Source organism: Cynoglossus semilaevis, chromosome 19, assembly GCF_000523025.1.
Source record: "Cynoglossus semilaevis isolate Cse_v1.0 chromosome 19, Cse_v1.0, whole genome shotgun sequence".
In the NCBI taxonomy this organism is placed as follows: Eukaryota; Metazoa; Chordata; class Actinopteri; order Pleuronectiformes; family Cynoglossidae; genus Cynoglossus; species Cynoglossus semilaevis.
The window spans coordinates 9,545,592-9,561,579 of NC_024325.1; the positions used below are offsets into that span (position 1 = coordinate 9,545,592).

The 15,988-nt window shown below is 38.0% G+C and overlaps 1 protein-coding gene across 1 annotated transcript in view; it reads left to right on the forward strand.

Moving 5' to 3' along the window:
• The first annotated feature begins 3,631 nt into the window (after positions 1 to 3,631).
• The window catches only part of med13a (mediator complex subunit 13a), a 51,322-nt gene continuing 38,965 nt past the window's right edge, over positions 3,632 to 15,988 (forward strand). Inside the window, exons 1-2 of the mRNA XM_008332832.3 lie at positions 3,632 to 4,268; positions 13,339 to 13,573. Of these exons, the coding sequence (XP_008331054.1) occupies positions 4,203 to 4,268; positions 13,339 to 13,573 (301 nt within the window). The 5' untranslated portion in view covers positions 3,632 to 4,202. The remainder of the gene's footprint in view (positions 4,269 to 13,338; positions 13,574 to 15,988) is intronic.

The window sequence follows — 15,988 nt, forward strand, 5'->3', positions numbered from 1 at the left end:
CGCACAATTCATTAGCTTTCAATTCATATTGAATTTATTAATCCCATGCTGGTTCTGCTGGGCGGAGGGCCACTTAAGGGGGTGGGGGGGGCAATATCTTTCGATACACACACACCTTTTTCTCCATCTGCTTACAATGTGTGCACAAAAATTAATGAATGAGGGTTAGGGAAGGGTGGATGGTGGAAGGGGGCAAAGGAACCAAGAAGGCGGGAAGGGAGAGAGGAGGGAGTAACAACGGCAGCCTAACAACAAGGGCTTTTAAAAGACTGCTGCAGTGAAAAGTATGTCAGATCATTTACCAGCAGGGATGCACGACTTTATCTTTTTTAAGGCACCAATCCTGCAGAAAGACTCTTGTCTAGTCAGCACTGCAACACGGGCACAGCTATGGCTTTATGTGAGTGTCTGGAATGTTTCTGCGTGCACAGGGGCAGCATAGAAAACCTAAGCCTCCGCTCCATCCAGGGGATACCACAGGGTTCACCCCGGCCACACCTCGGCCGCATAAAAGAAGCGTATTTTTGCAGCAGCCGAGCTGAAAAATACTTTTTTCAGGACAGAAGTGATTCATCAGAAGTGCAGCTCTCTGCCCTTTCTGTGTCTGAATAACTTGTCTCACACTGGTCTCTCTGAGGAATCACACTTGTCCTGCAACAAAGCGAAGGCTTTTGTGATTGTTGACAAATTTAACATTTCTTTTACGTGTATCCCTGTTAGAAACAAGGCCAAGCAATCAACTTTAGACCTGAGCAGCGGCTTTAAAGGTGTTTAATTTTTCTCTTTATATCAATTGCATATATTTATAAACCATATACACGCTAACTGTCTCATTAAACTGATTAATATTTACAGCAACAGCTAATTAACTTTGAGAACCTTACTTTAATGCATTCATTTATATTCAGTGGATTGTCTGTTTCCAGACAACTCAAAGGAATCAACTCCATTTTAACAGCAGACATTGGAGGACAAGAGAGGAAAACATATATATATATATATGTATATATATATATATCTGTGAGCTTTAACATGGGGCTGGAGAATGGCTACTTTATTTGAACATGGCACGCTCGTTGACCTCTTATAGCTCTTCCTACTCTGTAGAGGCCAAGAGGGGGATATTACCACTTAGCCTCTATAAACACCGGTTACACTGTTGAACTATGGACCTCTGAGTTGGGCTTTAAACCGGTGGAAGCTTCAGTTTACCACTAAAGGAAAATCCTGTTCAGCCTGTGTGGTCAATTTTATTGATTCACAAAAGGATTTTCAAATATGCCACATGACTCTCGTGATCTCTCTGCAGCACGAAGTTGGAACAACAACAAGTGGGAATGTCAATGGCCCTGCATATACTTTTCAGAACAAACACAGCATTATACATTTAGGCCATAATAAACATGTTCCCCGATTAACATTTAAATAATACAAACAACTATGAAATGTCTGGTTTAGCTACCATTTGTGCCAAGATTGAGTAATGGTGAAAAAGTATTTAAATAAAATACATTTTTAATGCATAAGTGTTTGGTAAAGCTCTTCTTAAATTACTAGAACAATGCTCTTCTTACCTATTATTTTGAGATGATGTTGTTGCTCCCCAGGCTACCACACCTTTATGAATCCATTATGATTTCAGGAAGAGCCAGTTGTTTTCTGGCCTGGTGCCCAGCTGTCACCACCAACTTTATGCTTCGTGCTTTACTCGAGCTCTTTGAATGAATCAACACTGGGAAATGATTCGATGCAAATCCAAGGGACAGAAAAAAAATCAAACTTTTTATGAACTGTTATGTAGGTAATTCTAATTAATGTGTATACAACTGAATAATTACACTCTATTCAAATGGAACAATAAAAGGTGGAATAACAAGTAGTGTGGCATAACAAAACTTAAGTATTTTCCCGATAAATGAAAGTGATACTTGTTAATGGAAAATTGTTTCACTAGAAGAGTAATTTAATCTCAAAGTTGAATTCACGGACCAGTCCACTACTAGTCCACCTGGTACCATTCACTTAAAATACAAATTATTACTATTTATTACTAACCTCTGCAGTGAAATTATGAATGAGTTAAATTGTGTTTTAAATAGATAACCACAATGCAGTGATATCCAATATTCTTTGTGAATAAGTTATTTGATTTATATGTTAAAATACAATTATTTGTTTTGAAAAAACTACAGTTGACATCTGCATTGATTCTGCTTATAACAACTGCAGAATTTGTGCAAAAACAAAAAACAAACAAAAACAAACAAAAAACTAAACAATCTAAAACTTTATAATGTAGTGTTAATGCAAGCCCAACATAAATCAGTTGAGACTAAGCTGCAGCACATTGCACTGAACACACAAAGAGAGAGAAAAAATTGTTTGTCACATTTCCTTTAAATGTTGCAACAGAAAATTAAGCCTTTTGGTTTGGACCATCACCATCTTGGATGCTGTTTGTACAAGTTAAGAGATGCAATTCCCAGTAGTGCAGTATTTTACAGTGTTTCTGTAAATCTAACAAGGCGTGGGGCTGTTTTCATTGTAAAAGCAAATTTGTTCAATTTAATAATTTATCACATCTTATTTAAATCAAAACTTACCATCGGAAAAGTGCACTGTAACCAAACTTTGAAATATAATGTGTCATGTTATTGACAACACACTGCATATGAATTGAGGATAACACCAATTTAAAAAGAAAGCTTTTAAAAATGTTGAATATTTACACTGAATGATTTGTTCCTCCAAATTTTGATGACACAATTCTCTGTGGCTGTTGTGTTCCTAACTGTCCTCCCTAGACAGTTAAAGCACGGTCCAATATTTATGCAGCGCTTCAAAAATGCAACAGTGCATAAATATTGTACAACAGTGCATAAAAACAAAGTCAGCCTAACAGATTTATATGATAAACAATTGTTGTTACTGACGGGATATGATCAGTCAATACTGCAACAATCGTGTCTACATCTCCTGTGTAAAAAAGTTGCACTTTAACAAGAAAAAAAAAATCAAACTTCTTTTTGCTTGCAGTCCTGCATTTTATAAACATTTTATTTTGAGCTTTATTTTTGTTTCACTGAGTAGAAGTGAAGCTCGGTGAGTGTGTTTGATTTGAAATAAAGAGAAAACAAAAGGAGGATTCCGTTCATGGTGGTTTAACATTTCACTTGCAAGTGCAACATCACATGCGCTAGGTGGTGCACTGTAAGTGAGCAAGTTTATAAGAGATGATCATTAGTAACAAAATCTGTTGCTCAGTAGCGCCACTTGCGCTTGGCCCAGCGGCAATACCTATACGTCTTGTGTTATTACAGCCCTCATGACCACGACAGTATAAAGTTCACAGTATTAAATATCGGAAATAAAACATACTTCTGTCAAAATAAATGTTAACAAAAAAAACTTGTTGCAGAAACCGTCATTTGAGCCTAAAATAGTGATTAAAAACAACATTTAGATCAGGATTTTAAATATGGAGATACACTTGGTAATTCACTTTCAATAAATTGTGATTGCCAATCAAAATCGTCAAGTAGAATTTGTGTGCTTTTATTGTTGCGGAAGCGCTGTCTGCTGTCTACTGTGTGTCTGTCTTACGTACGCGAGCTTGGTAAAGCTTTGACCACGATTGAGCCAATAGGCTGTGGAAGGCAGAGTTGTCCCTGTGGCCGCCATTAAAGAAAGGAATCCATGAATTCAAATGGAAACCAACAGGAACCGAGGCTGAAAAAAATGATCGATATAATCGTGAAATTATAGGCCGATGCCGGATTTCGAGTGGGTTTTACAGGATGTATTTGGATTTTAGACCGGATTGTGCGGTGAAGGAGTGAGACAGGGCATTTTTGTTTTTTTTAAGTAGAGACCGTTTTAGGGGTAAGGGGGAGGGGGAGAGTTGCTTCTTTGCTCTCCTTTTTCTTTTTGTTTTATGAACATTTGACGCTTAACTCAACATGTTCTTACTGTGTGCTTTTAAGATGTTATAAAGAGTGCACTATTTCTTTTATCCGCTTTTAGGTCCGGCTAGGGGAAGTGCAATCGGAAGGTTGTTGAATTAACTATCCTCCAGCCAAATGTTACAAAAATAATTTCTCGTTTGATTAAGCCTGGACAGATTAGAAAACAGAAATCCGCGAATTGTTCTTTATTTCCCGGGACGTGAAATGATGGAGAGTTCGATCTCGCAGTGAAGAAGGATGAGTTCTTGTTTTGTACCAAACGGGGCCAGCTTGGAGGATTGCCATTCCAATCTATTCTGTCTGGTAAGAGATTTAAAACTAAAGGAAAGCAGCCATTTTTAACTAGCTGAGCAGGGGCTAAGCTAACGTTAGCCATCAGTTGATAGTAGCTGAACAGAGGCTTACGGCCTGTCGAGCTTACATTCAGGACTGTTTTACTTACGTTGCATTGTAAAGTCACTCTGTTATTAAAGTGTAATGACATTTTTACAGACACTGTAAAAGCATTTCTAGTTTGTTTTGTTTTCAACGTGTAAACAATCAACTCGCTTCGCTTTGTCACACAGCACAGCGAGACCAGCACATCTCCTTTAAAAAGGGAAACAAGTATTTTATTTTTAAAAGCCGGGCTGTGTTTTGCAGGAAATTTGTAGTTGTACCACTTTCTTCAGTTCCCTGCAACGTCTCGTTTATTATTAACTCACTATCAGCACTTCTAGTCACGTTTCAACTATGTTTGTATCAAGTGATAAGTGACAATAAAACACCATAAACACACGACTTCGCAGCCTTAACTTACATCACTGACAGCCGGCTATATGTTGCGGTCTAACTCGTACTCGTTTTGCCCAGACAGCTATTTATGGTTGCCAACGTTGGTATACGATTGTTTTTGTATGTGACCAAAGTTTTTTCGCAAGAGCAAATGTGTTGTTAACCTGTCAGTCAATGATTAGACTTCCTTTTGTTTGCACCAAGAACGTTTACTTATATAATGTAGTATATTTGCATGCATGCATGCATGCATTCTTTCTTTCTTATTGCAACTTGGAATAATGCAAATCTTAGCTACAGTCACTGTTACTAAAGGCTACAGATTGGATTGTGTTTGCAGGGTCGTTGGTCTAGTAGTATCTCTTTCATCATCATGTTGTCAATTGTGGGCAGAACAGATTACTCGTTATACTTGTGGTCCTGCAGACCACTTGAAGTTCATAGGTATTTTTCAAATCTATTTTTAGTTCCAACACCACAGTGAGTGTTTAGTTTTTGCCACCATAGCAAATGGCCAGGCTCAAATGTAAAGTCAGTCCTCTGGCCAGATAATTAACAGAATTGTCAGTTTGTGATTGTTGTTGCAGTTACAGGACTTGTCAGTGTGCTAAGCAAAAGTTTAACCTGTAGTTTATCCAGTGCTATTACAGAGAATTCACACACTCTCAGTACTATGTTTAAGTTTGATTGTATGTGCAGAATTCATAATTACAATGTTCATGACAGCATTAGCAGGCAGAGTAAGCTACAGTGGACAGGGGAGGTGGAGGCTGGTAGTTGTGGTGCTCTGCCTGTCTGGCTGACATTTTCCTGCACAGTAAGACTAAGCATAACACTATTGCTGTTATGACTCACTCACTGAACAGACTCCACTTTGTGGTTTTATGGTGAAAGAATGTGAACACATTGTGGCACTTTTCCCCTTCATTTTCCAGCTAATAGTTCTCTCTGGAGTACTACTTGTTGCATATCTTTGTACATTATACCTTAGACCATTTTGAATTAACTTGGAGTGTAAATTTAGGTTATGTGCTCGTATAATGTTATGCACATATGTGGCTGTGGTGAAGTTTGTAGTTTTTGGCTAGTTCAAGTGTTAGTGTGAGTTCCAATTTTTTTAATAGCACGAGCTAAAGCTTGTCTGTTTTCTGCTGACACTGTTTAATGAGTTAGTCAGAACTTTGTACAAATTAGGAGAGATTGAATCTGTTCAAAGTTCATTACTCTTACCCCTTAAATTCTAACAGGAACTGTACCTTTAATGATTGCTCCATGGTAGGGTTAACTGAGGGATTGCTCAGTTGCAGTAAAGTGACAGAGTTGGTAGAGACGTGTCTGTGATATGATTTGAGCAGCTTCACCTGTTGCTGGTCCTAAATGGAGGAAAGACAGCTGTTTGAACACAGTGTTCCCTACTGACACCAAGAACCCCAATTGACCAAAGGGAAGGTGTGTGGCTGGCAAAACCAGGGGCTGTAAACTCCCCCACAAGCGCAAATCACCTCAGGAAGACATCTTGCCCATGTTTAGCTTTGCTCCCACAGCAGTAGTATAAATTTTGGCTCTGGCATATGAAAGATAAAACTTGTCATGACCCACATTGCTGGTCCTGCCAGGACATTTTATAAGCAGTTGTTCACATACTTTAACATTAACTCTAAGTACATGCAAAGCGAGAGCATGATGAAAATCTGCAGCAGTTCAGGGCTATATTGCTTGATTTGGTTTAAAAATACACATATGCTGGTATTTTTAGGATACCAAAAAATAAGAAAGACTGGCTTTGTTTATGCTAGAATATTTTGTGATATTTTTTCATAAAAATCTACAGATTGAAGATTTTTAGAAATGATGTCCCACAATGCAGAATATAGTCAGATTCACCAAGGTTGTCACATGACCCATTTCTCAGGGGGAAAAAACAAATGGCTCCAACCACCAGTGTAGAACACACATGCATAATTGACAACAAACTTGGCTAACTCTGATGTCTTTCCTAACAGACTGCAGAAGATCACTGAGAACAGAGAAAAGCTCATAGGACTATTATAGGCTAATTAGCATCTTAGGTGACATTTTAATCCCAAAGGATCATAGGTCAGAAGTCAGTGGATATACAGTATGTTTCAATGTGTAAAAGGGTCGTGCACTGGTACCTAGCCATTTATCTTGCATGAAGCATGTGGCATCAAAAAATGTTAGAGTGAAAAACCCACATTTGTAGTACACATTTTTTAAAAAGCCCACAGGGTAGACAATGACAAGCCAAAACAGCCAAAAACTAAAGGAAGACAATACCTGGAGTCCTACTAAAAATAGTCTTATTGTAACTGATTCTAAAGCACCAAGCCAGCTCTGCATGATTCAAGGGGAACCCACTGATTTAGTGTCAAAGTGAGTAGTTTTGTTGCATTCTGTATTTGTTTTCTTGTCAGTCGTGTCACTTTTTTGGCTCTGTTTATTCTCCACACATTGAAGGCCGGCGCACAAAAATTGGTACATGTTACAAGGACGTTTGAGAACCAGCAGCTGAAGGCACACAGCATGCAAGGGTTTCACAAATTAGGGGGAATTGACAGATATCCTTGGTACTTTTTTGCACACTGGCCTCCTCTAATTTATTTTGAAAGGACAGACAGAACAACTGCAGAGGGCACATTTACCCTTAATGGGGAGTCAAGTGCTGATGTCTCTAATCCTTGACAGAGCCTATTCAATTCTGTCTCTTCAAGCTCAGTATTTAAGACAGAAGGAAATGTTCATTTGTGTTAATGGGGTAAGCAATGGTGCGCAGTTTGCTTTACTTGATCGCATGCATCGTGTGCAGCATGTGAGTGAAAACAATCCTGATAACAACACCAGCAGCAATATGATGATATCACTGTTTATAGAATTTGAGCCTCATTCCTGAATTTAAAAAAAGCTGACTGCTTTGTGATATTGTGTTTAAGAGGTAGTCTTTAAATTCATATTTAAACTAAATGCAGGCTGTCTGCAGTCTGCTTCGGCTCCACAGCTGCTTTAAGTCCTCAGTTAAAGCGTGTCTGGACAGCTCCATGGTTGTCTGTTTAGGGTACGAACAATTTCCCAGCCTGTAAAGTGAAGTCAGTCTCCATGACTTATCAGGGTTCAGTTTGGGTCTAGTGTAATTTAACTTTGTCACTTTATCTACACAGTGTTGAGCTCATCATCCCGCTGGCATCATTATTGTTGTCGTTATATGTTCACCGACATCCAAACAATGCAGAAAAGAAAAGAGGGCTTTGGGTGTCACTACATGTTTTCCAGCTGCTCATTGCAAAGAGTCTACTTCAGAAGTTGTCAGTAGGTCCCAGCATATGTTTCTTGTACAGTTTTTAAGTATAAGTCATATACCTGAAGAGTAAGTTAAAATAAATAAAATATTACATGATTTTCTTAGAACACCAGTTTTTATGCTTCAGCTAAAAATGTTGTGCTGCATCAGTAACATTCTTCTGTTATCAAACAGGTTGGTCTTGATACTACAATTCATGGAAGCATGCTTAATATCAGGGTTAGTCAGCAGTTTCGTGTTATGTTAACCACTGAAATATAATTCCTGCATCACTGCTCGTGTTTAAAACGCTGAACCAAAATAGTTAAACCATAAATTGTCCTAAATATTAAGTAGAGATTAATTTATTGTTTCAACACAGTTTGATTTTTATGCAAATCTTTTAAGACTTGAAATGCTTGTTTTGCAGTCTGTTTAAAAAACCCAAACAGTTTAATAACATTTTAGTTCTTAATTAAAGATTTGGCCATATAATGACTTAATGACTACAAACGTCTTGAACTGCTGCAATGAGCCTTTAACATTGTGAAGAGATTTGCTCTCTGTATAAAAATGTGATCCTGGAGCTGCAGCATGTTTCCTTGCTTGTTATGGTCTTTTGAGTGGAGGCCTTGTCCCTGTCATGAACTTTTCTTTCTGTCATTAACTGTTTTTGTTTAACATCTTTGAAGCACTTATGTAAAGAAATGGAAACATTGTTTGCTTTTAGTGAGTCTGTAATATTCCAGTGTGTGTAATGTTGTTAATGCATGTTTTTGACAAACCATAAAACACTATAATCTGCAATCTCTTAATCAAGCCTGTTTATTTATTTATTTATATCAAGCTTCTTTCATGCTTTCCGCAGATTGAGACCAGATTGTGTTCTTTTTGAATGAGTCAGTGCGGTGGCAGGACAAGTTAATTGTTTGTATATTGTCACCTTTTGTTTTATTCATAATGTTGTTTAAAGGTTTAAATTGACAAAGTCTATAGTAACAGTTGACTAATGACACATTGTATCACAATCATCTTTCTACTTCATTATGTAATGCTTATTCCCCATCAATACCAATGATGTCTGGTAAAAGAAGCCCAGCGCTGGTATTTGAAACAACACTGTCAGTTGTTGATGGCATAGGGGATGCAATGCACAGAAGGAGACAAATAGTACAGTAACACAAAGGCGAGGGTTCATAGCTTCTGCTGCCGTAGGCTGTTGTTGGAGGCTCCTGTATTTCACTCATGTATGACTAGCACAGCAGCGTCATTCATTTACTTTAAAGTCTTAATACAGCTGCTAACTAGAGAAATAAACCAAGTGGGTGTTTGAATATCACATAATGTCATTGGTCAACTCACTTGTCCCTGTGAGATTAGCTGTACTGCATAATCGCATGTAACAGAAACGTGCATGTCAGTGAAGTGTCAGTTAAAATGTCAGATATTCATGTTTTTTTCTCAATTCCATATTTGAAGTACTTTTAGTGAAAATAATCATTCAACACAACACTTCTACCTTAGCAGTAAAAGAGTCATGAAGGTTTTATTGCAGCTGTTTAAATACTGTTCATTACCGGAGTCAGTTTCACAAAAGGATCACGGGTTAAAACCTTCCTCATTCATGTTAAATGGTCCTTTGTACAAGTTGACCTATAACACAGCCAATTTATTATTTATATAGGTTAGGAAACTTAAAAACGGCAAAACCATAACCCTCAGAAAGAGTAACGGACTCATTCATTCAAATAATAGTCGTGTACTTAAAACCAAAGTAGTATTCCCTGGTGACCAGCTTAATGCCTGGCTGCTGGCTGGCTGGTTGGCTGTGAGCAGCCCATAATCATGTCTAAAAGTGTGAAACCAGTATCTAGGAGGCAGATTGGCCTGTTATGAAGTCTATAGAGTCCTTTTAGAAAAACCTCTACCACAGTGAAACATGCAAAACCTCTGGAGACCGGACATGGTCAGAAATATGGTGGGGGTTGTTCCTTGTTGTAATTGCCCGTCCTCACTGCCTCTGATTCTGGTTTCACAGTTAACCGTTGTCACGACCCTCACTTTGAATTGTGTGCACAGATGTTTCTGAGTAAGATGCAGGTGTGATGTAGTGTTCGTCACACTCTAGCAAGAAGGAGAAGCCATGCTGCTGCTGCAGCTGCAGTGTGACACACAGACCCAGCTAGGTGTGCTGGTTTCACATAGGAATTTGTTCTCAGCATTTGTAACAGCTTTTAGGTTCGTTAGGAGACAGGTCGTTCATTTGATGCTTTGGCTGCTTTGTCTTCTGACAATGTTGTGATAACCTTAAAACCCACACATCCCACACCAGCTTCCATCGACTAAGTGTCAAGAACAGATTTAAAGTCAACAGTTGTTTGGTAACAAAACACACTTGACACTATTCAAGCCTTATTTTTTAATGAGTTGTTCATTTGTGTAGGGCTACTACATCTAACTCTATGCCAAATGAAGCTGTGTACTGAGTCTGCCCTGTGCCTACCTCCAACAATAACCACAATCACAAAATCACTCACAATACTTCCTGCCCATATGTGGCACTGCTGCTTTGCCGTTCACTCTTCATCCACACTCAGATTTAGGGCTCTCCAGATTTGCTATTTATATTGTAATAAAAGTTAAGTTAACTGTATTTATTGTTGTGAAGGCTTTCTGTAGTGCTGTAGGCATGTAAGTACGATGTGCCATATTTGACTTGTATTTTACATTCTAGTGTTCACCAACTATATTGGTGAAGGAGGAGGGTAGAAACCTTTGGGGCTGGACACTCACATACGATGAAAAGTCTAACATTATTTTTTGTTATATCCAGTCACAAGCCGGATTCAGTGTATTCTTGTCTAAGAGTCATTTAACATTTATCTGAATATGTTTGAGTGTAGCAAAACAACCCAAACAATCAGATGGTTAAAATGCCCTGAATTTAAAATGTGACCTAAATTTAACATTTCCTCTTTTTCTCTTTTGTTTCTGTAGCAACAATTTGTACACGCCTTTCCCTCCTACATCATTTCTGAACAAACATTTATAAAATCAGTTACTCTTGAGATACCGGTGCTTTGAAATTCTTTAAAGCACCACCAGGTGACAAACACCATCAAGGATGAATGCCAATTTACAGATGATTCTTGTATATTATTACAAGACAAACTTCTACTGGAAAAGGTATACATGGAATTCCTTTTATTGATGGCTCCCACTGTTCTATTTGAGAAAGCCAACAGGAAAAGAAACCGTAATTAGAAAGTATTCCTAAAAGTTTTGGAAGAACAACACAAATAACTTGCAGAAATATCTCCTTACTTTTTCATTATAAAGAGAAAAATACAGAAGTAATGTGGTTGGGTTTAGGTTAAGTTAAAATATGATGAAAATACGATGGAATATTGTTGTATTTGAAAGGGAAATAAAACATCAATGGTTTTATAAAATTAGAATCATATGTCATATCAATTACCCAATCACATTTTACTATTTTATAATTCTTTAATTCTCAGAAAATAAAAGCCTTCTATTTCAGTTTGACTGTACGCAAGTTGAAAACCACCCAAGCTTATATTCCTATGCAACTGATACTTAGATTTTTGCATAGATCAGGTGTGTGTATAGAGTTGGCAGTAATAATCTGCATATCATGAGTGGAAAAGTCATATATCTTCTACAGAGGGGGTATTTAAGTTCCACAGTTTGTTACTTCCTACGACTCTGCTGTTCAACACCATATATTTACTTTAATATTTATTGTGAAAATCAGGACTGCATATGTGTTTCTGATATGATGCTTTTTAAAATGTCCATACAATTAAGTGATCGGGTGCAGTTTGTCCATTATACAGCTTTGTTTACATGACATCTGATCTCACACTTGTTATATTAGAATTTAATTTGTGTTTGTTGTCACCTTTGAGTTATACTGTAGGGTTTTCACCCCATTTAATATGTGGTTGTTTACTCGGTTGTGTGACATGACATTTCTGGAGATGTAATTCCTCTAGTCTAGTCATTTCTGTAAACATTTGTTTTTCAGCATTGTTGAATCTGCCTTTTTCTTCATCAAGACAAAGTAGCCGTGTCTGTGAGGGAGTCATTTCACATCATCATGTTTACATTTGCGGGTCAAATTCATCTAGTATAAAACTATTTTTGAAAGGTCAGGTTTTGTGTGTCTCCGTTTTTGACTGGAGAGTGTGTGGGTTTGTTTCTGTTTTTCTTTTGGCCACAGCCTGTTATTCTGTATAGTTCTTGCAGCTGGTTCTCTTACACTAAGCCTGTTGGTGGGCTCGGCCCTCCGTCTGTCATCAGCTTGGCCACAAGAAATTAGTACTGCTAGGAACTCGGTGCAAGAAATAAGTACAATGGGATGTTTTCTAACACAGTTTGGATCGTTGTATCTGTTTAAAAAGGGATCTATATGTTATTATATGGTGACCTACAGCATCAGCGAAAATGGTTGGAAATACTGAGATTAAACAGTTGCCATCTTGAAATTGCTCTTATGGTTAATTCAGTTGTCTATGACAATTAAATGTTGCTAAGTAGTATTATACCTTAACCTTTTGGGCTATTTATTAATATTATTATTAATATTAGAAATGACAGTTACAGCAGGTTAAAAATTAACATATAATTATTACTTTTTCTTTTTATGAAGGTTCAATTAATGTACCTGAAACAGATTATATTATATTGTTATGGTAGATTTGTTTATTGGATAAACCTTGGATTGTATTGGATAAGGTTTTTGAAATATTTGATTTAGATTGGGACATGGTACGTAAATGTTCTAAAGCGTACAATAGGTGTTCGATTCCGGCTGTAGACTGGTTTATGGGGCCTCTTGGTTTCTTAGCTGTTCGACAACAGAAGAAGCTACAAACAGTGAAGTGTTATCAATTAACACTTTAGAACCCTGCCAGTGATTTACTGCCTATGAGGGGTTTTTCAGTATATTTTGTCATCTCTGAAAAAGCCACATGGTGTTCATCACAAGGCAACGTACACACATACCCACAGCACTCACCCATAATGAGGATTAAAGTGGCGAGACCTGCTTTACCAGCATTATTTTCACATTATGTATTGAGCACATTTTTTTTCACACTGAAGCACCTGAAGCGTAAGCATGTTAGTTGGCAGAAATACTAAAAAAACAATTTCAGAGTATAAAGAGAGACTGAGTACTAATTATATCGACGCTGCAGAATGTTGCATGAGAAGGTTGGTGATTCCTAAAGCAGCAACTCTTCTTACTTGACATTCTTTCTGCCCTTCTTCCTTGTACAGGCTGACTTGACTGGGATCAAATGGAAGAGGTTTGTGTGGCAGGGTCCCACCTCTGCACCCATCCTTTTCCCTGTGACGGAGGAAGATCCCATTCTATGCAGCTTCAGCCGCTGCCTGAAGGCCGATGTGCTGAGTGTATGGCGGCGGAGTCAGCGGCAGGGCCGGAGGGAGCTTTGGCTTTTCTGGTGGGGGGATGACCCTAACTTTGCAGATCTTATCCACCATGAGCTTGCAGGTGAGGCATTACCTATATGAAAAGCACATGTGCATATAATCAATCTTTCTTGTGATGATTCAACACCTTTAGGTTAATTGTTTAGATTAGTTAGTAAAACATCAACTGAAGTGTTTTGGACAATCAGTAGTGCAGTAAAAGTGATAAAGTAAACTCTTACAGCTAGAATAGTTATTTTAGTCACAGGTAATTTACTTTGCTGCAACATGATAAATGTTAAATATCAAAGCAACCACACTGATTTCAATGACTGAAAGATAAAATGGGAGATAAAATACTTAAAATATAATCCTTTGTAAGTCAGAGAAAATGAGCGCCTACTTCACTGATGCACATTTTTGTTGCTCTAACCGAGGTTATGTTTCGAAAACAGCCATGAGTGGTAAACATAATGAAAATGTAAATGACTCGATGATCGCTGAACTAAAAGATGTCACTGCTGTGAAAAAAGATGATGACAAAGATGATTCTATTATTCCTGACTGTCACAGGAACAAAACATATACGTGAGAAAATCAGTGTAATGGAATACAGACAGGTCAGTTAGCCAGAAAGGCTGGTAGATCCAACACTTGAAGGGAAACGCCCTCTTCCTGGAGACACTGGGCATTTTCGTTTTACTGGGTGTGAGTCCAGTGACTGTCACCATGTAACATCTACAGCTGATGAGAAACTTGGAGATTTAAAGCTTAAGCCACATGAATAAAGGATCAACAAGAAGTGAAATAAAGTATCAGAAATTGAGTTGAGCCTCAAAATAGCTCGAACCCCACCCCGGCTCCAGGGCAACCGAGCAGAACAAAAAGTTAAATGAATATGCTTTTCTCCCTTCAGTAATAATGACATTTGTGATTGACAGTTGAGGAAAAGCTATTTTTATTAATACATTTCATGTATAGCTGGAGCCTTGGTGTCTGTGCCAAGCACATCCCGCCTGCACAGACCGTTATTATGGTCTAGGGGAGAAAAGGGAGCTAAAAGCTATTTTGGGCTACCTGTTCAGGCCTAATGGGTTTTAGTAATAACCTAATAATAAGTGTCTGGTTCTGGGCACTTAACAGAGAATGCTGCATTTTGAGAACAAGGTGGAATAAAGAAGTTAATTTAGAAGTTGTTTTGCACACCGTAGTTTGTTTTGCCCTTAATAATATGTATCATATTAAGTGCTGTTGCAGCAGCTGTAGCTGTCTGGTCTTTTTATGGCTTTGTGTTTGGAGACATCCTTTCAGTCTGGACTCGCTCTTACCACTGTATCTTCCACAGTCACCTTTGGTTCTGATAGCCTTCACAACAAATAATTTTGATAGGTCATTAAGTCAGTTTGACAAGCTTTTCCATTTTGCTCAATTTTGTAGATGTCATTCTATATATGTGAATTTCCCCTTACATCCCCTAAATATTCATTTGTATCTATCTGTAGTTTGGTCATTAACCTTTTACAGCAGCCTTAATTTAAATATTTATTAAAACCTTTTATAATTATTACAAATAATTATACAATTATTGCAACTTCAAGAGTAGCACGTGTAGTAATCATGCACTGCTACAAATTTCATAAAAGTACCTAGCTACTGTATGTTCACTTAAGGCTAAACACATTTTTTTTTCTATTTCATATAAAAACAAATGTGCCAATGACCCTGAGGGATCTTTGGGTTGGTACTATCTTTGTAGTGAGAGACTCCTGCCTTCTGTAGCTGTGGACCTGCTTCGGTGAAATAAGGCCCAGCTTTATTTCTTCCCTTATCTTGCGTTACACTTGATCAACAGCTGCTGAACTGTCTCCGCTCGATGGCTTGTCCCGTTACCGATAGCTGAGACAGGGATGAAACAATGTTTGCGTCATTGCCTATACTATAGGTTAAAACGGTTTCTGCGGTCTTGGATAAGCAGATGGAGCCAAACTGCTCTGTCAGTGCTTTGTAGCCCTTAAGGTAGGACAATTAACTTGCATAGTTTCACATTTGCTCCGTGGGTAATGAAAAATAAATCTACAAATAACAGGTAACGTTGGCAGGTAGGAGGATGTGAGGACCGACCCAGCTGGAATGTCAGTGATTGGATGCTTTTGAACCACTACTGCATATTTGCCATTGTAATGATGTAGTTTTAGGCCTCTGGTCTTAGTCTGTGATTAAAAAACGTTTTTTAAAGATAGCATAGACGATGGAAGAGGGGTCAGTGCTCTTGCCTTGCAAGATGCTTGTGTGATCCTCGTGTTAACTGATGGTATTTCAGTATTTTCTCAGTGTGGATTCTTCTCAGGGTTCAAACACACAGTTTAGATTAGTCGGCTTTATTATGCTTTATGTGGTACTCAATGCTTGAGGTTCAAACTGGTTTTAATGGTCAGTCACTTGACTGATATTTATCAACCTCAACCTAACCAATGTCACGACCAATGTGAGGATATGA